Below are 23,238 nucleotides of genomic sequence, written 5' to 3'. Positions count from 1 at the left end.
GGCATTCCTTGTATCATCACTTAGTCCGCAGAGTTCTCAATTTTGTTCATAAATGTTCTCATATTGTGGAATTATAATTTTTGTTTTTGTTTTTTTGTTTTGTTTTTTTACTATTTTATCAATGCATATTTCATAATAATTGACTAAAAGACATGTTCGCTGAATGTATCAACACATTTCACAATTAATTTTGTTTTATTGTATTTTTTGGGGGAAGGGGTGACTACTGGGCCTTTCTGATTACCCGAAGTGTTTTTTTTTATTTAGCGGAAATGACCCAGTAAATCCGATTAGGATGAGTTTTTCTGTTTGTCCGTTTACTTTGTTGTTTAGTTTTGCTTTGAATACTTATAACCATACGTGTCATTTACAAATTATTCTTAAGTATATGGAGAGTAGCGTAAATAAAAATTTAATTTTGATTAGATTGGTACACCACATGTAAGCATTGAGTTTTGATTTGTCGCACAGATTAAATTTTGCTTGGTCTGACTTGCCGTATGTTTTTGTCCCTTTTTCACTAAGATCTGAAATTCAGTATTTTAGCTTAAATTCCAGTTTCATGTCTTCAATTAAAACTCACAATCAGTTTGTTTGTTTATTTGTTGTCCCACGCGACTCGTCGCGAGGAGACAAGGAAATGCCGGGCATCCGTCCGTCTGCGTTTTCTGCACTTTTTTTTCTTATACTTTTACCTAGTAAGTTTGTTTTGGAATGTGGCCTTAGTATGAAGAGTTACAGATTAAGTTTGACTTCGGTTACGGTTGAAAGATTTTTACGGAAGTTACTTTGGTTACGGTAAATTGATTTTTATGGAAGTTATGGCCCTTGGACTTTCCATGAATTTAGTTTTCCGCATTTTTTTCGCGGGGGACATTGGAACGCTGTTCTTTTATTTGTTTTGTTTCAGGCAATAGTATAAGACGTGGCGTTAGTAGTAAAACTAAAAGGGAGAACTCCGCTGTTATCGAAAGTTTAGTTGATGATATCAGTGAGCACATGCAGGTAGCATAAAAGTCAGATTATAGTTTAAACGAAAAGCCTCGTTTTCAAAAGAACAAATGTCCTGCTACATTGGGCAAATATTTTGACAGGCCAAGTAAAAACACTATCACACATGCAACTGGTAAAAACTATAAACAGTAAAGTACTCGGCACCGATATAGCTTGAAGTGATAAACTTTGATGACTTAACGTCAATAAGATAAAAAGCAAAAATCAAACAAGCGTTTTTATTCCGTATATAGAATTCAATATTATTCGCACAAAAAATGTACAATAAAATACATATATATTCAACAGACTCAGTCATGTCATATTAGCACCAAAAGTGACACTGTAAGACCCTATATTCTACTTTCCTTTCAGAGAACACATCATACAAATCGGCAAGATTTTACATTAATCAGTTTAACTGAAAGGTCAATGCGAAAATGTAGAATAAAAGCCTATCAAACTTTCGAACTTGATCCCGAAAAAAAAGACAAAGATCGAGAGTCTTAACTATTTCAACATCTAAAACTAATTAAGAGTCCGGACTAGAAATCACTCATCCAAGAACAATAAAAACACTGTCACACTGCACGGTTCTTTAACTTCTGCTAAGAGAAGGGAGCAACTATTTGATTAGAGACGGCTGGATATTTTTCGTTCGTAATTTCAATCTGAAGTATTCAGCTTCAATTGCAATCCTATTGATATGGAACAATCTCGATTTTTTTGCCACGAGTCTCCCGGTGTTCTCTCAGAACTTACTATCGACATTTTTTGTAAAGTTGTAAACTAATTCTTTCTTTTTATTTACAGCTGTAATCCCCTAAAGTAAATGGTTCCTCCCTCAGGTAAAATTATTCATATTATTAACAAATAAAGATAATACCAACAACATCGTGCACAACTAGAAATCATCTGTATCCATAAGTTTTTACACTAAACGAAATACAGAAATGATAATACAGAGTGCAATGTCAGTTCAAAGAATACATCATAGTTATTTCATTCAAGAATAATAGTATTTACGCACGGTACATGTCGTTTTTGCACGAACTCTAAAAATAACTAAAAGCTTGTCAGGTTATTGCAACGACCATAACAAATATCATAAACATGAGAACAAATTGTGAAAACATACAAAAATAGCTATGTTTTTTTTTTTTTTAAATATTGTGAGTTCATTGTTTCACACCCAAACGTGTTAAGTTTTAGCAAAAAATGTCCACTACAGAACGAAGCAAACAACTCGACTTATCCCACCCCCACTTTCCCAAATCCTCCCAAGTCAGGGTTTTGAGTCCACCCTCGCTCCCTCAAACCCCTGACATCACTCCTTCATATTTAGCGGGTATCGTCCAGCCAATTCCGATTGGTTGCTTCTCCGGGTGCAAAGCACCAATGAAAACTGATTTGACATAAAATGTCTGTGGAAAGGTAAACAATGATACGAGTAACTGATAGTTGCAAGATGTCACAAATGATTCAATATGACCAAAAAATGATAACTGTAGATTCTGTTTAGAGTCTTTAGCGAAAACAAAATGACTTTATGTGTATGTAGCCATTTTGTAAGTTATATCAAAGAGTATCTCAGTTTCCGCTATATAGATGACGTATTATCTTTAAACAATCCTAATTTTAGGGATTTGATACATCGCATCTACCCCCAAAGAACTTGGAATAAAGGATGCTACAGACACTGGGAGGTCGGCCTCATATCTTGACCTACACTTAGAAATCGATGGTAAAGGAAAACTATTGACCAAACTTTACGACAAACGTGACGACTTTTCATTCAGAATTGTCAACTTTCTTTTCATCTGTGGCAACATCCCTTCAGCACCTGCGTATGGGGTGTTCATATCACAACTCATACGTTATGCCAGAGCTTTTTGTATCGCGCTAGAACTCTAACAAATAGGCTTCTGGAACAGGGTTATGTGGCTACAAGATTGAAGTCATCACTACAGAAGTTTTATGGTCGTCATCATGAACTCGTGCATCGTTATGGTGTATCCATCTGCACCATGAAAACTGATTTATCCAACGGGGCATAGTTTTCTCTCCCTCGTTTGTCTACCCCGGACTTGACTTTTTATGAGCAACTCGGCGGGTGTTTCTAGAAGAGCAGAGGACGCTTACCCTACCGGTGCACCTGGTCCATGCTCCCAGTTTTTAGTGGAGTCCTAGTTTCTCATTTGCTTTTGTTATTTTGTATGTATGATTTTAGTTACTTTATGTTCTTTGTTGTGTATGTCTGTTTTCCATGTCTGGCCTTTGTCCCTGGATTACATTCTTTTGATTACCGCTATAACCTTTGTTCCCTTGATTACTCTTTCTATTACGAGTGATTTGATTGGATTGGATTTTGGATCCTGGTTAAATTTAGGTAACTCACTAGATGGCGCTGGACGATACCCGCTAAATATGAATGAGTGATGTCGGGGGAGGGAGGGTGGACTCAAAACCCTGACTTGGGAGGATGACTTTCCCATAACATGACAATTTTATCTGTCAGTATGATAAACTGAATTCTTTTCAATATGAATGGAAATACTAAAGTGTGAACGGTGTCACTTCATAACAACAACGATACACTTGGTTTAACGACCCCTAGTGTTATGACGCGAAGTGTATCGTTGTTCCTGTTTTTTTTTTTGTGTTAAGTTTATTTCATACTTATTCTAAATGCCGTTCCTTAATGGACAAGCCAAAATGTACACGAACCTTTATATTTTCAATATCAAATTTCTCCTATTTATTGTCCCTGTCTAGAAACATCTGTAGAACCAAGAAACGACAAACCATTATTAAGTTCATAAGTAGTATGTTTCTAATAGTTCCCGAAAGCTAGAAGCTAGAGATATCATGACATACATTTGTAAAATGACCTATATAAATGTTACATAGCACACACGGAAATGTTTCAATAGGTTCGGATTAATATTCAACATATCACAGTAAAAAGCTAGGAGCCCTCGTGGAGGTAATAATATACAAGTATATAAGAACAAAGGTCGTATAATACTTTATAAAAACCTCTGAACTCCCATAACAAACACAATCGCACATACGGCCAGACGATGGAGTTTCATATTTACGCCTCCATCTGAAAAAAAGTAAAAAAATATCATTAGTATTAATTATATTTGTTCATAGTGGAGTACGTGACATTGATATACTATACATTTATTAACAATATCCCTCCGCTGCACAATGACCGTGACTTTGACCTTTAGTGATATATATAGTAATATTGTCTCATAAAATGTTCTATGACCTAAAATGAAATGTAGTCACACTGTCCCCTAAAAACAACGCATAAACCAATTTTAGTCAGAATCTGTTGTAATGAGTTATATGCTATAATTCACAAAAATAATCTGGATAAAGGACGAACTAGAGAATAACAGCGAAATAAAACAGAAAGAAAGTTTCATATCTACACGGGGTTTAAGAAATATTCTGAGCTTACTAAGATTTGTGTTCATGGTGTAGTTCATTTGGTTGTAGAGGCCGTCATACTCCACTTCACATCGGATATCCTTGTTGACATCTAGGGAGGTCAAGGTCAGTGTCTGGGTAAGGACGGCGTCACCATAACCTGAAATTTAACAGGTTGACTGTTCAAAAATACAACTTACGAAGTTTCAGTAAAACGAATTAGAATTAAATATGGATTCTCTTTTAAGTGTAAGTTTTTGTAAGAATCAGGCAAAATGGGAAAATATCTGAAACATGCATGTCAAAACCCTACCGATATAATAATGTTATATCACTCAAGGATACTTTCTCTATCAGAAAAGACCATTATTTGATCTCTGCATCACTGACTTTTCAACAGAATATTAGAAAAATGAGGTTTTTGATACAGTTATCTGTCCTTGAAATGTTCATTTTCAGTGCATTTCAGTAATTGTAACTCAGCGGTCCAGCATGATATGAACAATCTTGTCTGTTTTCCTTGATTCTGATGGCGCAAATAGTCAAATTACACTATCAAAATGGTGTTTTTTTTATACCATATTTCACCGACTGTCTGATTCTTACAGGGACTGACACTTGATTAGCTTTTCTAGTCCAAACAAATGAAAAGACACACATGTGCACGCGTGAGTACCATCTACTCAACCTTTCAGGTGTTCAGTTAACCTCATCACTCGATCTGATAACAGTGACAGAATCTTTCAATGGAATATTTGAATGTCCTTAACATTCGATCCGATGCTTTTATAAACAGGCATTAAAATTGTACTCGCCATCTGAATTGATGTTTACTTTGAAGAATAAAAATGGTGCTTTAGTAATTAATTCAGATTGTGCTTACCAATTAATTCGATGCTTAAAGTGAATTGCAACGACCGAACTCACCACTTAATCAGACGTGTACACTTAAATATAAAGAATGAACGCACTTTTCGATCCGACGTTTTAAGTAAAGTATCAGGAATGAACTCACCGCTCGATACAAGGTTTTAACTTAAGTATTAAGACTGTACTCACCATCCGATCCGATGTACTAATTCAAGTATTAAGAAAGAACTCACCACTCGATCCGAGGTTTTAGTTTAAGTGTTAAGATCGTACTCACCACTTGACCTGATGTTCTCAGTGTAGTAGTAAGACATGCTTGTGATGTCAATGTTGTCCTTGTACAGCCTCAGATAAGGAGGTGGATTACCATAGGTGGCTCTACAGGTAATGTTAACAATGTGACCAATAGTGGGTGAGGCTTCCCAGTAGGTAGATACATTGGTAGGCAGCACTAAAAAATCGAAGTAAATATGTGACTGGTTTATTAGATCAGTTCTAGTCCATAGTCATTTATCCACTGAAGAAAAAAATAAGTACAAAATAAAATAGTAAGTGCCACAATCAGAGCTTACTTTCATTATATAATTTAAATCTAGTTTATATGTGCAAGTTGTGTTTGTTTTTCATCGAATCTTAGTTTAGTCCCGCTTTTGAAATTGTAACGACAAAACAATTTACAAGTCCAGTACCTCAGTCTTTACGTTACTCACCAACGGTTTGTAGATATGCGTCTTTTGTCGTAGATCCCACCGTACACTGGTATAGACCCTCGTCTGTAGACTGGACATTAACAATGGTCAAATTGGTTGTTCCAGATACCGCGTACTTCGTTTTGTCTTGTACCAGTACAGTACTATCTGAAGTCAAGACTACAACAGAACCACCAGATACCTAGAACAAAAAATATAATGATTAATTCTTATAAAAAATTATAAGTAAACCCCTATAATTTTATATGTATTTTGAGAATGCGTCATTCACTCAACTTGATTTTTTTAGTGTGACCAGTTCAATATAAATTTCTTAAAAAGTGTTTGAAACCATACAAAGGAAACGCTGTAAGAAAAAAAATCCATAAATGGAAATTTTCAAGGCATGCACGGCACAGACCATTTTCTTCTCGAGGGTGTGTGGGCTGGGATTTTATGTTGAGAAAAACATTATTTGAAAATATAGCCCCGTGCAGGTCCGGGTGTTAAAAGAATAGGCCTGCAGCAGCGCTAAGCTTGTCGTAAAAGGCGACTAAATAGTGCTCAGAACCCTAGCCGGGAGCTAGGGCGCTCTGCCCACAGATCAACTGGGTAGTGTGCCCCAGGTGTTGGAATGGGGTACCCTTGGCGTGTTACATGCTGGGGTTGTCAAGCTATAATACGGAAAACCTGACCGCAAACCATAGTGGTGCACCGTGTTGGGAAAGATGCCACGTTCCTCGCACATTAAAGAACCCTACTGTGGTATTCTCCCGGAGTAGGAACCATAGGAGGCCAAATTGCCCGACCCTACCCCACTCTCCCTATTTCCAGTGGCAATCAAAATTTGTCGACCCCTTTGTCCTTGTGTCCCATCCCTTTTTCATTTCATCATCATTTCATGTTCATTTTATCATCAATTTCATGTTCATCGTCTGAATATAGCTGAAATATTGCTCCTCGGACGTTCAACCCCAACAAACAAACAAACATTTGAAAATATACATTGTTAAGTAGTGGGGGAAAGATTGAATAATTTTTTTATTCGTCCATGGCTGAGTAAAAAAATGTTTTGCTGAAAGTTGGAATAATTTTATTTTTTCCCAAAATAATCCCAGCCCCTTGTATAAAAATGGTCGGTGCCTAACATTCGAATGCCTCTTTGTATATTAGTCGTATGGCTTGTAGGAGTGACGGCGTGTTTTCCGAAAACCCGTCTTTCCCCATACCAGTGAAAAGTGCTAAATAAAAAGGCAGTTAGAAATGGAAAGAAGACTGAGGAAAACTATACAATCGACCATAAAGTGTCCTACCCTTTTCCATTGTACAGTCTCTCCATTTCCTTTAACGACCATACAAGCCAGGGTTCCATTCTGACCAATCACAGCAGATGTATTGTAAGGAGAGATCACCCAGGTCGCTCCTTCTATTGCTACAATAGACGAAATCGAAATCGTAAAATAAATATTTGTCTTATTTAGGTTTTAATTATGATTATTGTTCATGCTTGTATTGTTCGAAACTTACTTAATCTCTGTTTCTATAATCATGTGATTTTTGTTTCGTTTTAATTGTTGTAAATTGGAATTATTGACAGATGGTTTGAAAATAACAACGATGCCCCTTCTAAAACAAAAAAAATTTAAAAGAGACACTTACCTGTTACGAATGACAGAGTTATTAGAATTCGCATAAACATTTTTTTATCAAAAGGTGATTATTGTCAAATAATGCAGTTTTTGTGATTTGTCGCTCCACACAATATGCCACACGATATGGTATCTATCTTAAATAGTCCTCCGAATTACTTTGTTTGTTTATGACTTTGTCATTGCACCACATATTTACTATGGATTTGTTATTATTAGCTTACCCGGAATAAAGAGAACACCATTGGTACCATATTAAAGGGAGAAATCAAGGCAATTATAGGAAACAAATTAGATTTATCTTTCTCTATATTTAGTTAGAATTTGGTTTTGAATAATCCCGTATCATGATGTCACAGGGCAATACAACATAATCTGTCTGGCAAATGTTGACTAAAAGATAATGAACGTTCTTTGTGCAATAGTATTAACCTTCTTCCTCGTTTAAACCGTCGTAATTTCTCGAACTAGTCGCATGGGGTTGATGCGATCACAGAGGCTTGCTCCCCCTATCAAACATGCAGTCCCACTAGTATGTATAGGTTATATATTAGTGGGGCTGGATATTTGATAGAGGGAGCAAGCCCCCGTGATGCGATCACAGATGTCAAACTACGAATGGACACAATGAAAAATCACGATATATCACGTAACACTGCATAGGTTTCTGACATGGGTGAAAGTGGTAACAGAACTTAAAAAAAAAAAATGAAATAGAACATTTACACATTTACTTAATAGTTTCCAAATATCGTATTATACAGTCCCCGGTGACTCCTTACCATTTAGTGGTTATAACTGATATATTTATACAATAGGGACGCCAGACGTTTCAGTGCAAGCATTGATTCAAAGCACCGTAGTATCTCAATTACTTTCTTCCTCAGCTCGACTACTAATTATAGCTCACTGGATGGTGGGAGTAGGATTTTGAGCATGATATTTAGAGTCAAATTTATTGTTGATGTTTTATCTCATTACGTCTTTGTTTTTTTTCATGCATTATAACAACTCCTTAATCTTTAATGTCGGCACTGAAACATTATCAAGGAAGATAATTAATTTTGATTTTTTCCTTTTATAGCTTACTAGTATATCTTTTTTTGCCCTCGGTATCGAATAAAAACTTTCTTTAGAAGTAAAACAAAACAGGTATTATGAAAATTTAGTTAGAAATTAAGTTTTGCACACATAAGCCAATTTCGTTTCCACACGCAATCAATTATCGTAAGTGCCAAAATGAAAATTTATCTTCAGGTCATACATACATGTCCTTTCAAAACTTTTCCTCATAAGGCCATCATGTCTCTGTGGTACAAAATAAATTTACAAATGATATTGAAAACAATAGTTGTGTAATATATAAACGGCATTTACTACCTCAACACCTTAACAAAAGTCAGTTGGATTAATGGAAAATACATAAATTGTATTAAAGTTCAATTATTTTATTATAAATTATAACCATATAAATCACAGATATTGAACATATAAACAATGAACATTGAAAGCTCTGACAAAATGACATGGCACATCAAAGTTACAGTTAACATAGTAATTTCTTGGCTAATCCTTCTACTTTCAGATCACCTTTCCAGAACCCTCATGGTTTTTCTTTTGATGAATGCTTTCGAATTGATGTGATTGGCTGATGAGAATAGTGATGCAGGGACTAAATGGAACAATTGATGGATCTGATTTTAATTAGATTGTAATCAATCTAATTCCACATGACATACACATTAAAGAACAAGGCACATTTAATGACACAATCAACTGTATTGTAAGTAACTGAATCAAGCATTGGAAAAAGGAACTACAATAAAATCATTAAACATTCATCAAAAGTTATATGCATAAAGAATCTGAAAAATGTGTTTCAGAAATTGGGAAAAAAAGTGACAAAATCAGTAAATATTGTTCAAATAACCATCTTTTTCATAGGTTTTCAGGTGGGGGGGGGGGGGGGTTTACCGTCCTTGACTACCCTGTCAGGTCTTCCACGGATGGAAAAAGATCTTCCAAGAAAAAGGACTCATGCATCATATATACCGGTACACGTACATTGTAAATTCTAGTCTAAATAAAGGTTATCTATACTTTAAATCATATAAAAATTCAGCAAGAGCAACACATAACTCACATTAGGGAAAAATCCATTTTCTGTTGAAAGCTTATTGTATACCTTGAAGGTCAATAGATCAGGATACAACACATTTAACAGTTTCTTATATACAAATACAAATACTAGGGACTTTACTATGAATTATACACGTTATATACTAGAGACGTTACCATGAATTATACACTTTATCACATCCTAAGGACTTTACCATGAATTATACACTTTATCATATACTAGGGACGTTACCATGAATTATACACTTTATCATATACTAGGGATGTTACCATGTATTATACACTTTATCATACATTAGAACAGGGAAGAGTTAGTGACATTTTATTGTTGAGGAAATAACCATTCCTTTCGTCTAGTTTTGATGCTCATGTACACTTGTATTCCAATTTGATACTTTTGATTAATACTGTTGTATTTCTTCTTTTCATAGAATTTTCATCTTTTTTTTTTACATCATAAGGCTCTGCTATTCGGAAAAATCGTGAGAAATGCCGCATATAATGAAGTTACAGAAATCTAAGTGGGAGTGCTATAAAGATAAGGTATGCCATAAAGGGGGTGCGATAAAGATTGTGATGTCATAATACCTGATACTGATGAATTAACAAATGCTGTATTTGGTAAAAAATATATGATAAATGGTAATACCAATTTCAATACTGAAAATTGAAGTATTCTATAATATTTTTTTTCTTCTTTCTAAAACTTTTGATATGAAATTTGAAGACTTCTTTAGAATGTTAGTATTATTGTTATTCAGAATTAAATCAATTTTTTATGTATTGCTCATTTTATTAATTAAGTATTCAACAAATCATTAAAAGTCATACATAAAATGATTTTTTCATCAAAAGTTCTATGAACTACATGCACCTTCCCTGTCTGGGCACTTGATGATGATATGTACTTGTGCCAATCTCAGAATGATCCTATCTTTAGAGGAAAATTATATGGAACTGTGATGGTCAGAAAAATAGATAACCAGACAGACATATTAACACAAAGACTGACCTATTAACTTGATTAACACAACATAAAATAATAAATCTTTTATGATAAGTAAACCAGTAAAATAATTATACAGATAGCACTTTTTAGATGAAGTATAACTGAACATCAAGTGTCATCTTTTTTTATGAAATAAGAATCACTAAAGCATCAAGCAGTTTATCAATGAAATAACAATCACATCACTCAAGCATGAAGCAGTTCATCATCATCACTTTCATCAAAATCATCCTCATCTACCTCACCATCAATGGCTGATTTTCTTTTCTTAATAACAGCAACCATGAATCCAATCAGTATGAACTAGAAAAAGATTAAGAAACAGGCATTAGTCATGAGAAAAGGAAACAACAATATATCAACTTGAAATTACTGTTTTAGAGATTATCATCAATAATAAAGAGACTCAGAAAATCATACTCTTAAAGTAGAAAATTTTGTAAAAATATTTTTGTTTCTAATTTTTTGATTATATACAGCAAAAATATATCTCGTTTTTGATTTTGAAGATCCAATCTAAAACTGGCGGCTATTTTGAATGGCAAAATCTGAGAAAGTTACCTACTGTCAAATCAAGACACATATAAAAACAAAAATAATCATAGAAATAGTTTAAATTATGTTCTGTTGCTTTGAAAACATAAAACATTCCTGTTTCATTATGTATCCTGGTCTTCATGAGTCATGTGTGAGTCATGTGATGTTTTTTGTATGTTTGATTGATTGAGGTTTAACATTAAACGATGTGACCAATCAAACACACCCGCTTTTTACTGGTCTGACTGAATGTTTAATATTGATATATTATTTTACACTGTTCATAACCTTGTAGCAAAATATGTCTAGTGTCACCATTATGTAACATGTGAATGGCTTTTGTGCAGTTTGTGCTTTGATGCTTGTCCAAATTGCATATGTGAATATTATGATTAGTGGGTGACATAGGAAACAATACACATTTCAAGAGGTGTATTCTTGTAGAACTACTTGACTTTATTAAATAAGTTTTGAAATAGAAAACTTACTCCAAGGAAAACCCAGGTAGTCCAGTAATAAGCTGCTCCAAAGAACCACATTTTATAGAAAAATCTTGTCAGTAGTAAGGCCATTCTAGTTATCTCACAGTCATCTATCAGTGAAATGAAGTATTATAATACATTGTAATGACTATGAAACTCTGTCCAAAATTTTCCAGTACAAAGCATTAATCATAACCCAATAACACTATCATAACTTGACATTTTTAATCCCTAGTTTTCTATGAATGGAAATAATTTGTGCAAACAATGGATGCATGCATCACTGTCAAATCCTACATTAGTCTTATTGTCTTTTATGATTTTATCTAACATGAATGATTTTCTGCTTTCTCTTCTCACTGCATGGGAATAACAAATAAGATATAAAATGAGAACATAAAACATAATTATTCAGTGAAGTGTTCTGAGAAAATAATTTGTGGGTCTAACACAAAATAACTTGTTTATATTATTCCTAGAGTACATACAGTTCAAGTTTTAAAAGATGGCATTGAAATGAAGCAAAAAAAAAGTAAAACTATTTTAATACAATATGGTAGGTGATAAATTTGGTAATTTTGGGGCAAATAGGCAGTTGCCAATTGGTGCTCTAAGTAATTATGTCCTGAGAAAATGTTTTGCAGAATTTATTTTGGTGTTTTCAGACAGGCTGCTAAAATACGCAAAAATTACTGATATATGGTAAATGCATGTTAACACAATACTACAATATAAAGATCATACCCCCTGAAGCATCCAGAGAACAATGCTGTAACTTGTGCTTTATAATTGTTTTATTTCCCGCCGTGCTGTTAAATTCAGCCTACAAGTAAATAAATATATCTCATAGCTTAAATACTTCAATCCATACCAAATATGCAATGGAAAAAACATAATCAAGAGTGCAGACTTTAAAATATCTTAAATATTATGTATAGGCAGTATTCAAAATAGGCATATGCATTTTCATCCCAGTGGGGTTGTCGACTCTTTGACATATACACTATACCTATTCTTGTTACATAAAAAAGAAATTTTAAGGTATGCCAGACAGAAAATGGAGGTCTTACTGAATTACATCAGTTGTACATACCAAATTACAAATTGCTCTACCTAAAAAATGTGAAACATATTGAAACCAAAATTGTAATCTGTAAACACACAAACAAATGTTCAGATAAATGTGTGAAATGGAGGAGCTGTGTATCAACTACTCTTACATATAGTAATACTTACATTGTACATCTGACTACCATACATGGAATACTGTGGAGTCAGTTGATACACTACTATGTTTATTGCCAGTATTATAAACATGAGTATCATACACAACATGAGTATCCCCTGAGGGCGTGTCCTCCGAGGCCGAATCTTATACATCTGAAAGGTAAAGTATGAAGACACATCAGAAGGTACATCAGATATTACACAAAATCTTTTTGTTAAAGTATTATGAGTTTAAGAGTAATCAAGGGAACCAAAGTTGTAGCTGTAATCAAAAGAATGCAATCCAGGGACAAAGACCAGACATGGAAAACAGACATACACAACAAAGAACATAAAGTAACAAAAATCATACATACAAAGTAACAAAAGTAAATGAGCAACTCGGACTCCACTAAAAACTGGGAGCATGGACCAGGTGCACCGGTAGGGTAACTTGTATCTTTTGAATGTAATAGAATGCCAGGCCCATAGTATGAAAATTTGTATGGGCGTCTGCAGGGGGTATTTAAAAAAAAAATCATGACTTTAATAGTGCTTAATCAATTTTAAGCTCTTTTTTTTATCAGCTTTTTATGCTCTTTTTGTTTTCAAAGGGGAGGCTGTCCTATACCCCAAGCTATGAACCTACATGGAAATTGAGATATTAGTTCAGTTACACCCCAAATAATAAAATTTTCCCTTCATAACAATATAACTTACTTACCCTAAGCCAGAAGAACCATATTCCAATGTTTCTAACACCTGACATAGAACAGAATATCAGGTACATAACTACTGTAGTAAACAGAATGTAATCTAAAGGGAATACCTGTAAGTATACAGTTACAGTCTACAGGGAATACCTGTAAGTATACAGTTACAGTCTACAGGGAATACCTGTAAGTATACAGTTACAGTCTAAAGGGAATACCTGTAAGTATACAGTTACAGTCTACAGGGAATATTCTTGTAAGTATACAGTTACAGTCTACAGGGAATACCTGTAAGTATACAGTTACAGTCTACAGGGAATACCTGTAAGTATACAGTTACAGTCTAAAGGGAATACCTGTAAGTATACAGTTACAGTCTACAGGGAATATACCTGTAAGTATACAGTTACAGTCTACAGGGAATATACCTGTAAGTATACAGTTACAGTCTAAAGGGAATACCCATAAATATACAATTACAGTCTAAAGGAATATACCTGTCAATATACAGTTACAGTCTAAAGGGAATACCTGTAAATATACAGTTACAGTCTAAAGGGAATATACCTGTAAGTATACAATTACAGTCTAAAGGGAATACCCGTAAGTATACAGTTACAGTCTACAGGGAATATACCTGTAAATATACAGTTACAGTCTAAAGGGAATATACCTGTAAGTATACAATTACAGTCTAAAGGGAATACCCATAAGTATACAGTTACAGTCTACAGGGAATACCCGTAAGTATACATTTACAGTCTACAGGGAATATTCTTGTAAGTATACAGTTACAGTCTACAGGGAATACCTGTAAGTATACAGTTACAGTCTACAGGGAATACCTGTAAGTATACAGTTACAGTCTAAAGGGAATATACCCGTAAGTATACAATATCAGTCTACAGGGAATATCTGTAAGTATACAGTTACAGTCTACAGGGAATACCTGTAAGTATACAGTTACAGTTTAAAGGGAATACCTGTAAGTATACAGTTACAGTTTAAAGGGAATACTTGTAAGTATACAGTTACAGTTTAAAGGGAATACCTGTGTAAATATACAATTACAGTCCAAACATAAGTACTTGAAATTATGTTGTTTATCTAACTGTCATATCAACAACATAGTTTAATAATGTTTAAAAACAGTAGAAAGCTATTTTTGCAGCAAAGGGGAGACACTTAGAAATGAACTAATAAGCCTCACAAAACTGATGCAAGTTTTCTCTTTTAGGATTTTCATATAATTAGGAATATAAAAATGTTAGGACGTAGGTTATAAAGAAAGACTTTAGAGTCTATTATTTCATCAAAATGTTGGAAGATGCTGTGAACTTGTTTCTGAAATACATTGTGACTTAATATATATATACTAACCTTTTGACAAAACACCAAAACAATATCAATGGGATTGGGCAATGTTCTCTTTGGTAAGGCATATCCTAGTTTATATCCTTTTCCATGAATGGCTTTGTCAATACTGAAATTAAATACATACTCTGTGATTATTTTGACTATTTTCCTCCAGATTGTGCAATGATAAATCAGACAAACTTTTGGTTGGATAAATCAGACCAACTTGTGGTAGGATAAATCAGACAAACTCATGTAGGAAACAATCGGACCAACTCATGGTAGAATAAATTAGACCAACTTGTGGTGGAATAAATCAGACCAACTTATGGTGGGATAAATCAGATAAACTCTTGGTAGAATAAATCAGACAAACTTGTGGTGGGATAAATCGGACCAAATTATGGTGGGATAAATCAGATAAACTCTTGGTAGAATAAATCAGACAAACTTGTGGTGGGATAAATCAGACCAACTCATGGTGGGATAAATCACACCAACTTGTGGTAGGATAAATCAGATCAACTCTTGGTGTGATAAATCAGACCAACTTGTGTCAGGATAAATCAGACCAACTCGTGGTGGGATAAATCAGACCATCTCGTGGTGGGATAATTCAGACAATCTTGTGGCATGATAAATCAGACTAACTTGTGGTAGGATAAATCAGACCAACTCTCGGTGTGACAAATCGGACAAACTTGTGGTAGGATAAATCAGACCAACTCATGGTGTGATAAATCAGACCAACTTGTGTCAGGATAAATCAGACCAACTCGTGGTGGGATAAATCAGACCATCTCGTGGTGGGATAATTCAGACCATCTTGTGGCATGATAAATCAGACTAACTTGTGGTAGGATAAATCAGACCAACTCTCGGTGTGACAAATCGGACAAACTTGTGGTAGGATAAATCAGACCAACTCATGGTGGAATAAATCAGACCAACTCATGGTGGAATAAATCAGACCAACTTGTGATGGGATAAATCAGACCAACTCGTGGTGGAATAAATCAGATCAACTTGTGGTAGGATAAATCAGACCTATTTGTGGTGGGATAAATCAGACCAACTCATGGTGGAATAAATCAGACCAACTTGTGGTAGAATAAATCGGACCCATTTATATTGTTTCTCTGTTGACAAAAAAACAAAAGCATCAGTACTTAAGGTTCATATGTTTAATTTTAAGAATTTATAATAATAATTTCTTACAAATAATCACATTCTAATTTGGCCTTTACTGTTGCTAAACCTGCGATAGGTGACAAATAATGACAATTGGATTGTTCAGTTTCTGTCTCACAAATATGAAAATAAACAAATATTCAAATTAAAGTGAGATTTTGTTTTGGTTATATGAATATGAAACCATTAAACACAATTTAAACAATGATAGGTGTCATTCAAATTGTAGACCAATTATTTGTTTATTCAAATTTAAATGTTATCTCATGCATCAAAACATGTTATAATAATGACATAATTTATTATTCGGCAGTATATCGTAATTTTGATAGATCGCCTGAATATAGCTGAAATATTGCTGCTCAGGCGTTAAACCCCAACAATCAATCATTAATTTATTTTGATAGAAAAATTCCAGTAGTACTAAGTCCAATGACTTAGAAATTTGTTCAAGGAATAAAATTCTATGAACAATTCTGTGTTTGAAAAAGTAACAATTTAAAGTATAAAGTTGAAAAAAATTACCAATAACAGTGCTTTATCCCTTTATGAAATATGGCAAAAATAGTATTTATCACCCTGATAGATCCCTATAATACTTACATCTTTACAGAATATAAAAATAGGAGAAGTGGTATGATTGTCAATGAGACAGGTCTACAGAAGTTTACTTACTTGGTTAATAACAATGATAAAAATATCAATAATGTCATCAGCTGTAGAGCCACACCAAATACCATCTCAAATGGACGAAATATGACCAGACATTTATGACAACAAGTGTTCTTATCCTGCAGATGTGTTTCTTGCCGCTCCAGTAATCTATCATCTTCTTCTAGGTCTGACAAAGCCTTTCTACCTCTCCCTGAACTTCCACCTCTACCATACTAAAACAACATCATTTAAGTTTATCAACTTTTACATATCTAAAAAAAATTTTCAAGGTGGGAAAATAGCAACATGACTTAAATCTAGTTTATACTATCATTTACAATCATGTATAGTTAACGCACATAATTTATATCTAGTAAATACAATCATTACAGTAATGTATATTTATGGCACGACTTTAAAATAAGAAAATGTTCACTTCATTACACATTAAGTGATAATTATGAAGTAGAAACTCAAATCTACATAGACAGACTACACAACTAAGTAACCATGGTAACCTGGACGATGAAACAATTACCATGTGTTTCTGTTTACACATGATACTTGTATGATTTACATAATGTATAGTATTCTTTGATTTATTTTCATAATCATGTGAGAAAAAGAAAACATTTAAATATGAGAATCATGTGTAAATTATTTTATAACTCACATATGTAAATTATCAAATTAATATGAATTAAGCAAAACATGATTACAATGTGGAACACTTTTGGCTGTATATTTATACAATAACTTACTACTTGTATTAATATCATTAGAAAGCTATACCTTTTCTCTGACAGATTGTATATGTGCCCTTGTTTCTCTCTGTTTCTGTTTTACTTTGTCAAGTTCTGTTTTTACACTTCTCCTTCCTTTTATAAAACTCATTGGTAATGCAGACATACCATAAGCCTAAATAAAATATTGATATTAATGATGTAGACTCTGAATAAAGGGCAGTATTACTGCTTAATGATGTAGACCTCTGAATGAAGGTCAGTATTACTGCTTAATGATGTAGACCTCTGAATAAAAGTCAGTATCACTGCTTAATGATGTAGACCTCTGAATAAAGGTCAATATGTCTATTATATTGAACTCCTCTAAAGTTAGTGAAATAAATATTTTGGGAATTGTTTGATTGTTATGATGTATCCATCAGCATCTTGAAAACTGATTTATTCAACGGGTCATAGTTTACTTTTCCTCGTTTGTCTACCCCGGACTTGACTTTTTATTAGCAACTCGGCGGGTGTTTCTAGAAAAGCAGAGGACACTTACCCCACCGGTGCACCTGGTCCATGCTCCCAGTTTTTAGTGGAGTCCGAGTTGCTCATTTACTTTTGTTACTTTGTATGTATGATTTTGGTTACTTTATGTTCTTTGTTGTGTGTGTCTGTTTTCCATGTCTGGTCTTTGTCCCTGGATTATATTCTTTTGATTACCGCTATAACCTTATAACCTTGGTTCCCTTGATTACTCCTTCATGTTTCAAAAATTTCATTCTTATTTCTACTCATTTTTTTAGAATGTAAGAAATCTAAATGCAAATGTATGACTTAGAAACAATATAATTTCTCCTTTATCTGGTACATGTATAGAGGATATGATACTTACAGTATAAGTTATCAATGCCAACATACCAATCAGACTCAACACACTGATAATAAATGACAAGGCATTCTCTCCACCTGTAAATAAATGGATTTATTTATTGCACAAATATGTTAATCAGTACATAAAAAGAGAGAACCTACATGTCTACCATCTCCAGACAAGATTCTCTACACTAAAATACCAGCCCAGATATACAGTTCGTTTATAATCAGTAAGTTTTAATGTCTTAACTAGAGTAAAGCTAGTATAAGCTCTGAGCTATAAATATAAGGGGGCCCACATCAACATAATGGGATGACCATGTCTATTCCTAGTAAATTTCAGTAAAATTTAACATATCAGAGAGAGGGTAACATTGTTTCAGATATTTTAAATGAACTTAAACCTTTTATCTAGACAAATAACATACCGTTTGTATTTAGCTGCATGAACAAATTTTTTACATTATCCCATTCAGTGGCATTAACATTAGGTTGGGTCTTTGTTGGTACCAGGCCTCTGTTGTTAAAAAGTAAGAAAACAAACTTTCAACATCATTTATTTAGTTGTGAATTTGATGGTGCATGCCTGAAGTAGTTCAGTTAATATATTTTACTACACAAAGTGCAAAGGTAACAAAATGAATTTTCATCAAATTGTTACAAAACATCAAGTTCAATTTCTGAACTATTATAAAATATATCATTTTTTTAATAATTTGAACTGAATAATGCTGTCTACTTTTATTATAAACTGGTGACCATGTCTGAGCTTCTATAAGAAAATTAAAACTGCAACATGTAAAATTTAGCTACATGTCCAAGCCACTGATGGTACTTAAAGTTGCTTAAGTACCAAAACTTATACAAAAGTTGTTAAATCAAGAAGGCCTTGTGCTTCAAGAGGAGATGCTTCCACAAGCTCCTTTACTAAAAAATCCTAAAAAGAGTCTTAAGTTTAATTTCTCCTACAAAACTTGTGGAATAAAAATGGTATAGAATGGAAATATTTACTTTGTTACAACATACCCTACCACACAGAGAAATGACCAGTTCTAAACATGTCAAAGGAAATGCAGTCTTCTATGATTGAGAAATATTGAAAATAGTCCAAATCACACAACTCCTACAAAATTTGTCTAATTGAAATGGTAGTACAGTGACTACATAACAATAAATCCTATGATGTATGGAAGGAATCTGGCAGTTGGTTTTAGTGCAGATGCATTGATTTGTGGTTGGGGCAAAAAGTCAGTAAAAGAAAAAACGCAAAACATTTCCAGAACTATTGGTTCTAATCATGTGTAAATATGGTTAAATTTACCCAATAAGCAGAAGAACTCCAGCTATGATTAGAAATACTACAGTGTACTTAGAGGCAGTACAGAACCTCTGAAATTGAAAAAAAGAAGAACTTTATTCTACAAGTACACAGAAGACTTTGAATAAAATGCTAATTTTTGTTGTTGATATGCCACCTCCCTTGAATATGCAAGAGATGGAAGTTTATTTTTATTTTTTTATTTTTTTTATGGAGAGGGGGGATCTTTTAAGTAATCAGAATAAATGAACAAAGAAAAATATCAAACCATTACAAAGGTGTAATGTTTCCAGCTTATTATTTTGCGAACTTTTCAATTTCACAAGTTCTAAAAGGTCCTATTTGTTTAATATACATGTATATATGATAAATGGAGCCTGACATATATAATTTACATGCTGTTGTGTCATAATTATGCTAGAAAGAAGTTACAAATGTTTCTACATAGTTTTTAAACAATCACTATGAATGTGAGCAGTTTATAGGTATTTCGGCACATGTTTTCAACATTTAAAAATATCTTGCTAAGGGTTGTCATGATATATGAGATATCATTTTTATAAATATATTGGTGAATATGTACCAAATATCCTTGAAAAAAATGTCATACAAAATGAACTGTTTTTCAATAATTTGGCTATTTTTTCATATATTGTCCAATTTTCATCATCAGTTTCCTTGCAACTCTGCATCAAACTGCCACAGTAAAACTTTTCAAGGATCTTACACTTTTTTTACACTTACAGATTTACATGTTGTACCACTCTCATCATCTTTCTCTTCGTAGAAGAAGTACATAAATGGTAGCAGCAGGAATAAACAGAATGTTGTCATGGCATACAGGGCTGAAAATCAGATACCATCAGGCATTACTTGATAGTCATGTTTCTTGTTTGATACCAATAACATTAAATCATATGAAATCTTATTTTATCCTTGGGACCAGACATTTGTTGAATTAAATATCATTATTTTGACTCATGGAAATATATCAAAATTCTTTCACAGATTTTAAACAATAAAGTATTGAATACATGTACATGCATTGAAGAAACTTACTGTAATATGATATGGCTACAGCATTCTCCACCGATGCTCGGGTCTCTGTAGACTTTGCCCACTCCTAGAAAATAAAACAACGAAACAAATTGTTTTTAAAGGATAATGTCATTGACATGAATAAACCCTCTAAAATTTGATAATGTGACCTTGAAAATCAAATACACAATAAGGTACTGATAAATTTTGTAACATACAAAGAAAGGCCCAAATCCAAGATGGATTATAAAATATTTACTGTCATGTTGTAAATGATAATAAAAGGACAATTAATTGGAAAGAGTGAATAACCAAAAGATAATCATGAGTGCCTAAGAACTCCCAGTTTAACCTGTGTGGTACTTGTTAAATCTTCAAGCATTCTGGGTAATTATATTCTTGATTATCCTATCTTTCATATTGATTTTTTTCCAGTTCAACATAAATATAAATTTTCTGATTAGCAGATTGATATTTTGGCTGGAGAAAGTTCGAGAGTGAAATTACCAAATTTATTTCACATGTGAATTATCTACTTTTTTTTTACACAGGGAACATTCCATAAATCACTTTATAATAATTACATTTAAAAATGGTTGCTGTTTCTATTCAGATAAATATGTAAGGCTACATTCACAAATAATTCCAAATATGGCAGTCATTAAGAATATCAACATCTTATGGTAATCTTACTTTAAATGTGCCATCACTATTCTTCATGAAGGAAGTCAGAAAAACATCCACAGGCACAAGACATACTGTCAGCAGTGTAATGGTAAGGGAGATAATCCCAGATATTGTTGTTGACAGTGAAGGGTCATATTTGCTCATAAAATACTTGATATAAACAATTGAAAACAGCAGTGCAAGCTGAAAGAAAATCAATCAATGTTGAAAAAAATGTATTTCTTTCATGTGATGTTCTTTAAAGACAAAAAAATATTGTTTTTTAATGTTTCATTGCAAATGTTACAGTTAATAAAATATTTATCAAATATCATGACTGGAAATTTCTGATATATTTTAAAGTAACAGTAGGAAAGGCGGTGTGATTTAAGAAAACACTAGAAAGCAAAGAATAATTTGTGTTTCGTGATACATGCATCGCACACAATTGTAGAAATATGTAGTTTGAAAATACAAATCCTTGTTTTGATCTTATAAAGAGAAATTGGTGTCCGTATTTATAAGACTCAAACTTTATCCAGCAATTGAAGAGCAGTAAATAGTAATATGTTTGATTTTAACAGAAAAAAATTAAGTGTAAGCAAGACACCCCCAAATCTATGATTATACATGTAGACTGTATATTTGATAGGTGCCATTACTAGACCAAAATATCTGTCTCTGTATGCTTTTATTTACAAAACTATGTTTTATTTTCAATATTTGGATGTTTTTATTTTACGTTTTATAGCAGCAATAAAAAGAACTCCACCAAAGAAAAAGCCATCCAAATTACAAATCATGAAGTGCAATTGTTGAGACGGATATTAAACTCTACACCATATGACACACTCTGCTGAAGTTGCAAGTTTAATTAAAATTCTTCCCAGGAAGGGTTAAATGTGTGCCTATGGTTATAAACATTGTCATGGAAATTTATGTAAAAAATTCAATTTCGATATTGAGTCATTAGCAAAAAGTTGTCCGGGATGTCAAAAACATCAACGTGACCCGAAACAGGCACCACTTCACCCGTGGGAGTGGCCATCAACGCCTTGGAAACAAATTCATATTGATTTTGCAGGGAAATTTATGGATTACATGTTTTTGATTGTCGTTGACGCTCATTCAAAATGGCCAGAGGTAGTACCGATGAACAGCACATCAGCTGGACAAACTATCAAAGTCTTGAGAACTATTTTTGCAAGAACGGGACTACCAGAACAAATAGTAAGTGATAATGGACCACAGTTCATTTCAGCCGAGTTCAAAAACTTCACTAAAATGAATGGAATTACACATATTAAATCCGCACCGTATCATCCGGCAACAAACGGACTTGCAGAACGTTTTGTGCAAACTTTCAAACAAAGCATGAAAGCTATGAAGGGGGAAACTTCTGACATTTACAAGAAACTTGCAAATTTCTTGCTTACCTACCGAAACTCTGTGGACAGTACCACGAATGAAACACCAGCTAAACTATTTTTGGGTTGACAGTTATGTAATCGACTGGATTTATTAAAACCTGACATTAGCAGACAAGTGCAAGATAAGCAGATGAAGTCAGCTATAAAACCATTTTGCCATTCAAAGGCAATTAATTTAACAAGAAGTTGTTCAACAATTTTGACTCAAGAAGTCTTTGGTCTGACAACTTTTAACCATGAACACTTTTGT

The 23,238-nt window shown here is 33.4% G+C and overlaps 2 protein-coding genes across 3 annotated transcripts in view; both read right to left on the bottom strand.

Annotated features, from left to right (window-relative positions):
* Window positions 1-1,244: 1,244 nt before the first annotated feature.
* On the bottom strand, window positions 1,245-7,506 carry LOC148630208 (V-set and immunoglobulin domain-containing protein 1-like). The gene is made up of 5 exons (XM_088563207.1): window positions 7,310-7,506; window positions 6,018-6,198; window positions 5,585-5,758; window positions 4,469-4,597; window positions 1,245-4,102 (listed from the first exon to the last, which is right to left on the bottom strand). The coding sequence occupies exons 1-5, from the start codon at window positions 7,349-7,351 to the stop codon at window positions 4,023-4,025; spliced, it is 606 nt and encodes a 201-aa protein (XP_088419333.1). The 5' UTR covers window positions 7,352-7,506; the 3' UTR covers window positions 1,245-4,022.
* A 1,566-nt stretch (window positions 7,507-9,072) lies between these two features.
* LOC148630207 (putative lysosomal cobalamin transporter) overlaps window positions 9,073-23,238 on the bottom strand; it is a 16,782-nt gene continuing 2,616 nt past the window's right edge. For both annotated transcript variants that reach the window (XM_088563171.1, XM_088563177.1), the window contains exons 2-15: window positions 21,586-21,762; window positions 20,914-20,977; window positions 20,599-20,699; window positions 19,858-19,925; window positions 18,965-19,053; window positions 18,556-18,629; window positions 17,725-17,850; window positions 16,954-17,165; window positions 15,112-15,214; window positions 13,743-13,847; window positions 13,049-13,192; window positions 12,557-12,635; window positions 11,819-11,922; window positions 9,073-11,096 (exon numbers count right to left, since the gene is read on the bottom strand). In XM_088563171.1, the coding sequence (XP_088419297.1) occupies window positions 10,980-11,096; window positions 11,819-11,922; window positions 12,557-12,635; window positions 13,049-13,192; window positions 13,743-13,847; window positions 15,112-15,214; window positions 16,954-17,165; window positions 17,725-17,850; window positions 18,556-18,629; window positions 18,965-19,053; window positions 19,858-19,925; window positions 20,599-20,699; window positions 20,914-20,977; window positions 21,586-21,762 (1,563 nt within the window). In that variant the 3' untranslated portion in view covers window positions 9,073-10,979. The remainder of the gene's footprint in view (window positions 11,097-11,818; window positions 11,923-12,556; window positions 12,636-13,048; window positions 13,193-13,742; window positions 13,848-15,111; window positions 15,215-16,953; window positions 17,166-17,724; window positions 17,851-18,555; window positions 18,630-18,964; window positions 19,054-19,857; window positions 19,926-20,598; window positions 20,700-20,913; window positions 20,978-21,585; window positions 21,763-23,238) is intronic.

The sequence above is a fragment of the Perna viridis genome, chromosome 1 (assembly GCF_037379345.1).
Source record: "Perna viridis isolate PV_CMFRI_1.1 ecotype Kerala chromosome 1, ASM3737934v1, whole genome shotgun sequence".
NCBI lineage: Eukaryota > Metazoa > Mollusca > Bivalvia > Mytilida > Mytilidae > Perna > Perna viridis.
The sequence above is the reverse complement of the archived record's forward strand: the minus strand, read 5'-3'. Positions and strand labels throughout refer to the sequence as shown.

Coding starts and splice junctions, on each gene's coding strand:
- LOC148630208 (XM_088563207.1), bottom strand. CDS start 7,351: ATGGTCGTTAAAGGAAATGGAGAGACTGTACAATGGAAAAGG. Junction 6,199..7,309: donor AGACTGTACAATGGAAAAGG/GTAGGACACTTT, acceptor TTTTTGTTCTAG/GTATCTGGTGGTTCTGTTGT. Junction 5,759..6,017: donor CGCATATCTACAAACCGTTG/GTGAGTAACGTA, acceptor TCGATTTTTTAG/TGCTGCCTACCAATGTATCT.